At 37.3% G+C, this 10410-nt stretch overlaps 1 protein-coding gene across 1 annotated transcript; it reads right to left on the reverse strand.

The window, feature by feature from the left end:
- Positions 1–7941: 7941 nt before the first annotated feature.
- LOC106159196 (uncharacterized) lies at positions 7942–9976 on the reverse strand. Its single transcript, XM_087007760.1, has 2 exons — positions 9968–9976; positions 7942–9738 (listed from the first exon to the last, which is right to left on the reverse strand). The coding sequence occupies exons 1-2, from the start codon at positions 9974–9976 to the stop codon at positions 7942–7944; spliced, it is 1806 nt and encodes a 601-aa protein (XP_086863886.1).
- Between the last annotated feature and the right edge of the window lie 434 nt (positions 9977–10410).

The following is a 10410-nucleotide window of genomic DNA, read 5'->3' on the forward strand; positions in this document are numbered from 1 at the left end:
AGGACTAAAATGCAGCCTGAGTTAGAAAAGCAGTCTAATTGGCTTGTTTTTCTAGAAGTTATACATTTTAGTGTAATATTCATTTCTTTTTAGCATATTCATTGTGGGACTCGGAGCTCCCATGGACATGAAGCCAAATGGTAATCATATTTTCTACATGTCCATCCTATTTATAGTCAATAAACAAAAATTGGTGATAATTATTCTCTAATTTATTATGTAATGTTACATCAAAATTGACAACAACTGCTACTGCAAACATTATGAAAAGAAAACTGTCCTCATTATTATAATTTAAACTTACAAGTACGATTTTTAGGATTGGCCTTCAGCTCATATGAGAAAACCAGCTCTATTCGATTATCATTTTTATTGTATTTATGCATTTCTTGTGAAATTTTCATTTTTCTCATTCTGGCACTTTCTAAGTATAAACTTGAACTCTGATGGGCCTGAAGCCTTATGCTTTTACTTTCGTCTGTGTTTCCTGTTAGTTGATGTTGACTGTGCAGTTAAACATAATGTATTATTGCATCAGGATTGGTGCTTTTCTTAAGGTGTGACTTATGGGCCAGAAGACCTTTGAGTGGGTCAGTCTGTAAATTACCCTTGGGTATCACTAGATTAATTTCAGAGTTATAAAGTCATTTGCCTTAATAGGCCATTAAATGAGATTACGTAAAGCACACTTGTTGATATTTCCCTGTAAACTCCCAAAGGCAAAGCTCTCTGCTAGATTAATAATAAGGAAGCAGTGATAATTATGCATGTAAATTTTGTTTAATATTGCAAATAAGTTTTATATATATATATATATATATATATATATATATATATATATATATATATATCAAACTGGAAGATTAAAAGTTTGAATAGCATCTTCATTGGAATAATATTTACCTCAAGCTCTGCCAAGGAGGTTACATTTTCACCCCTGTTTGTCTGTCATCCACATAACACAAAAAGTTATGGACCGATTTTGCAGGAATTTTCAGGAACTGTCGGAAGTTGGCCAAAGAGGACAATGATTAATTTTTGGTGGTGGACCGGATCAATAATCAAACAATTATCAATAATAATCAACAATTGCTGCCTTGGCAGAGGTCTGCACTCTCAAAGTGCTTTTCTAGTTTTGTTGTTTTCCTTTATAATTTTTTCTCAAACACTTGCATTTGTGGCTTTTAACTCTCATCTGCCTGGGGCTCTGCACATTTTCTGTATTTCTACATAAGCAGTTGTGTTGTTTTTTATGTCTTTAAACATTATGTAATATTATTTTATGCACTGCCACTGTCATCATTTTTCAAATATTGAGACTTTCATAATGTGAATTTGAACTCTCATGGTCCTGAAACTGTAATCTTATTGAAGGGGTGGATTGAGACCATCTTCTGGGTCTTCCGGAAGACAGTCAGGTTATTAAGTTTATATTGACTGGTATCTATTTTTTTCTGTTGGAAGACCTTCAAAATGGAGGATGGATCAACATAGATACTTTGTAATACTGTCAGAAAATATCTCTGGGTCCGCTCCTGTTATTGACCATGTTACCTGTTGTGCAAGATTAAAATTCAGTGTTGACTGACAGTGCTATTATAAGCATTATTTATTATTGCATCAAAATTGACAAAATGACCTTTTTTGCATCTTTATTTTCTGTTTTTTGTCTGTACATTTGACAGCTTTGCTGCCTTGTTTGCATTTTGTAGAGCATGTAAAGCCCAACACTGGAAGTGGTCTCCGTTTTTTTGTATTCCATACGGTTTTCGAGTTACGCTGTATCAAAAAGTACATATAGACTAATATTGGTGGTGAAAGCAAAATGTACAGTACGGTAATGGATAATAAATTTTGAACTCCGGAAAAATAAAACATAAGGCTTGGCAAAGCAGACAACTTGTGGTCAAAAATGACATTATTTCATCAAATTTGAACTTCTGGAACTTCAGAGCACCTCCCATTTCAAGAATTTTGACCAAAATGAACTTTTCTTTATTTTAATTAATTTTTTCTGTAGGAAATTTATGGCACATTATGGTAACTCCAAAATTATAACATTTAGTCCCTTATATCTCCAAAACTGGCAGAGATAGGTCCATAGTTACTATTGAAGTTGAATAGGAAGTCATATACTGGCAATCTTACTGTGACCTTAAAATTGACCTTTGACCTACTTTTCACCATGAACTAAACTTTGCAAATTTTGCTTCCCTTTTATCTCCAAAACTGGCAGAGATAGGTCCATAGTTACTATTGAACTTGAATGGGAAGTCATATCCTGGCAATCTAAATGTGACCTTAAAATTGACCTTTGACCTACTTTTCATCATGAACTGAACTTTGCAAATTTTGCTTCCCTTTTATCTCCAAAACTGGCAGAGATAGGTCCATAGTTACTATTGAAGTTGAATAGGAAGTCATATACTGGCAATCTAAATGTGACCTTAAAATTGACCTTTGATCTACTTTTCACCATGAACTGAACTTTGCAAATTTTTCTTCCCTTTTATCTCCAAAACTGGCAGAGATAGGTCCATAGTTTCTATTGAAGTTGAATAGGAAGTCATATACTGGCAATCCAAATGTGACCTTAAAATTGACCTTTGACCTACTTTTCACCATGAACTGAACTTTGCAAATTTTGCTTCCCTTTATCTCCAAAACTGGCAGAGATAGGTCCATAGTTACTATTGAACTTGAATGGGAAGTCATATACTGGCAATCTAAATGTGACCTTGAAATTGACCTTTGACCTACTTTTCACCATGAACTGAACTTTGCAAATTTTGCTTCTCTTTTATCTCCAAAACTGGCAAAGATAGGTCCGTAGTTATTATTGAACTTGAATAGGAAGACATTTACTGGCAATCTTACTGTGACCTTGAAATTAACCTTTGACCTACTTTTCATCATGAATTGAACTTTGCAAATTTTGCTTCCCTTTTATCTCGAAAGTTACGCTGTATCAGAAAGTACATATTGGTGGTGAAAGCAAAATGTGTAGTACGGTAATGGATAATAAATTTTGAACTCCGGAAAAATAAAACATAAGGCTTGGCAAAGCAGACAACTTGTTGTCAAAAATGACATTATTTCATAAAATTTGAACATCTGGAACTTCAGAGCACCTCCCATTTCAAGAATTTTGACCAAAATGACCTTTTCTTTATTTTAATTAATTTTTTCTGTAGGAAATTTATGGCACATTATGGTAACTCCAAAATTATAACATTTAGTCCCTTTTATCTCCAAAACTAGCAGAGATAGGTCCATAGTTACTATTGAAGTTTAATAGGAAGTCATATACTGGCAGTCTTACTGTGACCTTGAAATTGACCTTTGACCTACTTTCATCATGAATTGAACTTTGCAAATTTTGCTTCCCTTTTATCTCCAAAACTGGCAGAGATAGGTCCATAGTTTCTATTGAAGTTGAATAGGAAGTCATATACTGGCAACCCAAATGTGACCATAAAATTGACCTTTGACCTACTTTTCACCATGAACTGAACTCTGCTTATTTCTTTCTCTTTTAACTCCAAACTTGGCAGAGATAGGTCCATTGTTACTATTGAACTTGAATGGGAAGTCATATACTGGCAATCTAAATGTGATCTTGAAATTGACCTTTGACCTACTTTTCACCATGAATTGAACTTTGCAAATTTTGCTTCCCTTTTATCTCCAAAACTGACAGAGATAGGTCCATAGTTATTAATGAACTTGAATAGGAAGTCATATACTGGCAATCTTACTGTGACCTTGAAATTAACCTTTGACCTACTTTTTATCATGAATTGAACATTGCAAATTTTGGTTCCCTTTTATCTACAAAACTGGCAGAGATAGGTCCATAGTTACTATTGAACTTGAATAGGAAGTCATATACTGGCAATCTTACTGTGACCTTGAAATTGACCTTTGACCTACTTATTATCATGAACTGAACTTTGCAAATTTTGCTTCCCTTTTATCTCCAAAACTGGCAGAGATAGGTCCATAGTTACTATTGAACTTGAATGGGAAGTCATATCCTGGCAATCTAAATGTGACCTTGAAATTGACCTTTGACCTACCTTACGATGAACTAAACTTTGATTGTACCATTTTTAGTTATATATATTTTTTGCATATTTTGAAAATTCTTGTTGATTGCATTTTTACAGCTTGTCAAGCACAAGACTGGTGGCTGTGTCCCTTATTTTGTGTATGTGGGCGTCTATACGAATGCGCTTACTCCAGCTGGTGGTACAATATTCGGAGGCGGTATCGCCTCTCTGATCCTCTAGTTATTTGTTTATTTTGTATTTGAAAATTGCCCATGTCACCCTGTTAATTAGAAGGTATAAGCTGGATCAAGTCCGTGCTAAAATTCCTATGAAGCTGTGCAGGAAAAATTCTTCCTTTGTTTCTCTAGCTCCTCAATAAACCCGGTGTTCAGATTTTATCTAGTACCCCCAAGTCTGCGGGAGCTGCTCTTTGAAACTAAAGCACAGGTAGATTTTTACCTGAGATAAATATCGCCAGCCATTTAACCCTCTAATTAAGAGGTAAAGGAAGTTCCAGTTAGACGGATGATTAAGATGGGACTTGTAAAGGTAACGGGCATCGTTTACCTCAGTTTAAGAAAAGTATCCAAGACGGAGTGTCAGCGGTTTAATAAAATTAATTGAATTTCACAAATAACATGGCCCTCATATGCAATAATCCACAGTACCCTTTACTCATTCAAATGCAGTGTTTTATACAACTTGGGATAACCATAATTAAATGCTCGTTAAAGAATTGACTAGACGGGAATGGTTTTACACAGCTTCATGAGGATTTAGATCCCTCGGGTAAGAGATTTGAATGAGTATTAACTTTTATCAGAAGCCAGAGAAGTCATCTTACAGGTAGACAATGCAGCTCAGTTTGACAGCTAAGCACGCTCTGTTCTCCAGTGGCTCGATTGTCGTCATCGGACCACGTGACCACGTGGCTCATTAACTCCCAGGCCGAGCAAATAGGACGTTTTTTAAAGCCAAAAATTTACAAAATGAGCTTTTAATTTGTGTATTTGGATAAAGATATCGTTAGTTGGGCATGTTTTCTGAAGAATATGTTCCGTTGAGGGCCATTCTGACGGTATGAAGCAAATCCTTTAAGTAATTTGAAAAAGAAAATGACAGCACACAGCACTGAACAGCTGAGTGATTGAATGTAGGTCAAGGAATCCAATAAAAAACTGATTGTTGTGTGCTTGGGGGAGATGAAAGAAATTGTGATATGTATAAAATATAAATCATCCACCCGGGTGCAGGCACCAGATTTAGCCTACGGTGTTATGGCAACCCCGTTCCCATCCCGATTCTATCTCCAAATTATTTCAAATAGTTCCAATTGGTTGCTCAATGCGTTACAGTCGCAGATTGCGTTTTCAGGTATTTCTTTGGTTGCAAAATACGGCTTTACAACTATCTTAAGGAATGACTCCCCAGGCTGTAGTGTGTTAATTTACGATCTTATCTTTCACGTTAAAACCAAGTAACAGGGTATCAATTACAAGTGCTTGGGTGAGGTGTAAGCACAAAATAGTTAAATAAGCAATCATAAGCAATAAACTTAACTTTTTCAATTTATCAATTTATTCTGAATAAATATAAATCTTCAAGCCTGTTGATCTCGCAGATCAACTACGTTAATTAGGTTGCTAAACAACAAGTAGGCCTACCCCCCCCCCCCTCCGAACGCCTTATTAACAGGTTTCCAAATGCAGACTGTGTAAGATAAAAGTAATAAAATCGCTGGTTCAATTTTTTATTATTATTTTACAGTTTTACAGTACATTCCACGTGTGTGTATCACAACTCCGCATGGAGTCTACTCCCTAACATGGAAAACAACACGTGTCCAACAAAATCAGAACTCCGCATGGAGTCCACACTCTCCAACCTGCAAGAACTACTCACTTTTTACCACTAGAGGGACCCACTGTACAGCCACCTCCAACACAATCCAACACAATCGGTTACAATCATAACAATATTTGACATTCTCCCCACCTTGAAATATATTACATATATTTCAATGAATTATACAATAATAATAAATCTTACTTATTAATAGCAATACAATACAGTTAATAGTGTGCCAATTATCAAGTCCATGTCCAGTCCTTTGTCTTAATTCCAGTTCATGATAATAATATACACAGTTCACACTGAACATTCACAGTTCACTTACATAGTTCACAGTTCATCATAATAGTTCATAAGTCCAATATAGTTGGTTTTTTAATCTTTCTTCCATATCTTGAATATTGAGCAGTTTCTGTCTCAGTTGTGTTGTTGGGAGAAAGCGCATGATCAGTGTCAAATTGTTGCTTTCCTGTAGAAATGTTAACCCTTTGATCATCTAACTCAGGTTCTACTGGCAAAGATTCTAGACCTACCCCACTACTAATTTCAAGGTCATGTAACTTTTGTATTGGTCTGGTAATTAACCCTTTACTAGTTTTGACCTCAACTGACCTAACTAGACCATCTCTACCTGGAAAAACCCTTTGCACTACTCCCAATGGCCATAATAAACGTGGAGAATTTTGGTCTCTCACTAAAACTACTGATCCAATGTTTAACCCTTTCCCACCTGAAACACTACTTTGACAAGATGGAAGGTTACGAATGTATTCTGATGACCATTTTTCCCAGCATTTGTTCAACAATTGATTTCTATGATCATACATGGCAACCAAGTCTACATTGTTCATATCAGGAATTTCTTCCAAATCATTCAAAGGACCACTGGTTAACAGTCTTCCTACAAGAAAATGTGAAGGGGTTAAAGAAACCCGGTCCTCAACATCATCTGCAACAAAGGAAAGTGGCCTGGAATTGATACAGGCTTCTATCTCAAACAGGGTGATTTCTAATTCACTTCTAGTCAAAGACCGTGTGCCAATAGACTTCTTCAAAGACGATTTCACAGATCCCATCAAACGCTCCCACCATCCTCCCCACCAAGGGGCCAAAGGAACAATGAATTGCCACTTAGGACTATTTGAACCAAAATACTGCAATACAAGCTTCTTTGCTGCAACAAATCCACGTGCATTATCTGAAATAATGACTGAGGACATACCACGGCGGGCAACAAAACGCCGAATTGCATTCAAAGTTTCCTCTGCTGAAAGAGAACTCACAAGCTGTAAATGCACAGCCCGTGTAACAGCACAGGTGATCAGCAAAATATAAAACTTCTTGCTGCCAGTATCACAACAAAAGAGTGGACCACCATGGTCCAAACCTGAAACAGAAAAAGGTGGCGCAGTGTTCACTCTCGTACTAGGAAGTGGGGGCACCGGCTGACTGCTAACTGCAGTATCTAACCGTTGACATGTGATGCATTCTCGTTTCACACGTTTACACATGCGCCTTGCACCAATAATCCAATATTCATCTCTCAATCTGACCAATAAAGAGTTCACACCTGCATGCTTCAAAGTGTTATGCAAATGTCGAATGAGTAACAATGAAAAATGACCCTTTGGCAGAATGATAGGATGTTTTGCCTCATATGACAGATGAGAAAACTGTAATCTGCCTTTAACCCTCAATAAACCATCATCATCAATGAAAGGTGACAGTTTAAATAAAGGGGATTTTTTTGACACAGACTGTTTCTCAAGAGCACAGGCTATTTCTTCACTGAAATTCTCTCTCTGCACAACAGATATCAGGCGCACTTTAGCTTCCTGAAGCTCCCTAAGTGTCAGATCTCCAGTACAACGAGCTTCTTTACTGGCTTTTAAATTGCTAATAAATCTCAAAACCCAAGCCATAATCTGGAGGGTCTTTGTAAATGTACTCCACTTTTCAAACTGGAAAACAACATCAGGGGTTTCAAACTTGAGCAATACAGGATTTGATTTCATTTCAGAAATAACCACCCCTTCATTCACATCTGATTCTGACACAGTTTCCAGGCTAGAAATCTTTGGTGTAATTTCACGGAGGAAAACTGGTCCATGTAACCAGGTTTCAGATACACAAAGCTCTGGACCTGAGATACCTTGCTCAGTAAGTCTGCAGGGTTCTGATTACCTGGACAGTGCAACCACTGAGATGGGTCAGTCAGACTCTGAATTTCAGATATTCTGTTTGAAACAAAAGTTTTCCACTTTCTTGGATCACTTTTTATCCAAGATAAAACTATGGTGGAATTAGTCCAGCAAGTATAAGGAACATTTGCTGAAAAATGTAAACTGTCTCTCACAAAGGACAGCAGTTTTGCAGCTAACAATGCTGCCAACAATTCAAGCCTAGGTAATGTAATAGGCTTCAGAGGGGCTACCCTGGCCTTACTATACACCAGAGAAGTACGCCATATGCCATCCTTGGACAAAGTGTGTAAATACAAACAGGCACCATATGCCTTTTCAGAGGCATCACCAAATGCATGAAGCTGATATACCTCTACATCATTCCAGTGACCCACTGTATAACATCGAGGTATTCTCCACCCTCTCACTGCATGCAAACCCTGCAACCAGCACTTGAACTGCTGTGCAATGATATCTGGAATAATCTCATCCCAGTCTAAGTGCAATCGCCATAGCGACTGAAACAAACACTTGAGCACTACAATGAAAGGTGCCAACAACCCCAAAGGGTCAAATAAGCGTGCTAAATAACTCAAAATAACTCGTTTGGTAACACAAACATCAGAAGACAATTCTAATCCATCAAAATAAAAACAATCCTCTGTAGGCATCCACTGTATGCCAAGGTCTTTAAGCATTTTTTCAGTGACAGTCCGGTCACTGAATTCCTGACTGAGCAACTCGCCCACAGTGTCACTGTTTGAAACCCACTTTGAAAATTTCATGCCAGCTTGTTGCATTATGGAGTCTGCCTCTCTTATAAATGCACAAGCTTCAATCTCATCATCACATCCAGAAATGAGATCATCCACATACAAATTCTGATTTAATTCATCCACTACATGAGAAGTAGGGTATTGGGACAAATGATGTTTCACTGTGCCATTTAACAGAAATGGGCTACACTTATTACCAAAGGGAACCCTCGTAAATCTCATTGTTTTCACAGTACCCATATCATCCCATAAGAAACGATGGACATCACGGTCCTCTGGCTTCTCTTGAATCTGCAAAAAAGCCTTGATTATATCAGCGCACACAGCAACTGGCCAACGTCTGAAACGAATCAATATTTCAATGAGATTTGGAATCAAGGAAGGGCCAGTTTCTAAACAATCATTCAGAGATATTCCATTGTAACCCTTTGATGATGCATCAAAAACAGGGCGGATTTTTGTACTGGCACTCCCCTCTTTGATAACAGGCCTATGAGGCATATAATAGACAGGGTGTGGCAGCTCAGACACATTGGGAATATCTTCAACTTGTTCAATGAAACCATTTTCAAGGTATTCACTTAAGACACCATGATACTGCTTTTCTAACGTAGGTGTTTTAGCCAGTTTTTTAGAGGTGTTATTCAATCTCTTTCTGGACTGAGATTCATTTTCCAATAAACTACCTCTAGCAAATTCATTTTTCCATGGTAGAGAAACTTCGTATCTACCACTGGCTAAATGCAACACAGAAATTTCAAACTGTTTCATCAAATGATCATCTGAAAAGGATGACTCATCCTTGGCTACCCCTACACTCTTTAAGTCCCAAAAACTATGGGCTGCTTTTTCAGAGAAGTCTGATAGACAGAATAGCTGATGAGAATGTGAAACAAAAGAGGTCTCAGAAACAGGCACTACTCCTGATACTATCCAACCAAAAATGGATTTCTGAGCAATCAAATGTTGTGAAAGTTTCACGGTTTCACCATGTCGGAGACATTTAATAATTCATGGACGATGTCTATAATTTCAAGTCATAACTTTTATTATTCTCCATAATACATTGTGTCAATTTTGAAGAGGCTGAGTAAGGCTTGTGTACCTGTCGCATTAAGAAGCCAGTGATAAGAAGTGCATGAAGCCATTGGCTGGAGTATGTACTAAAAGTGTGTAATATTGAATAGAGAATCAGAATGTACCTGAGCAGGCAACGAGTTCACATTAAACGATTGAAACTGGTCATTTTTGTCAGTGTGGATTTCCTCTGTAGCGTCTAGACGTAAAGATTTCGACTGCGAATCTGGAAGGCTATATACTAAGGCTATATACTAAAGCGTTATCCTAACTAAAGTATCCAACGGTGTCCGCATTTCGAGCTCAAGTCTAAATTACGTTTATATCTAAAATTGCGTGGTTCCGGACACGTTTTGGCGTCGCTCGCCAGTTAAATTTTTACGTTTCGCAAGAGGAATATCTGAGCTTACACAATGGCCGAGGGGATGCAGCAACTCGTGGAGACGCTGCAAATAATTGCACAGGACATTC

Source organism: Lingula anatina, chromosome 3 (genome assembly GCF_051362555.1).
Source record: "Lingula anatina isolate TDL-2025a chromosome 3, LinAna3.0, whole genome shotgun sequence".
NCBI lineage: Eukaryota > Metazoa > Brachiopoda > Lingulata > Lingulida > Lingulidae > Lingula > Lingula anatina.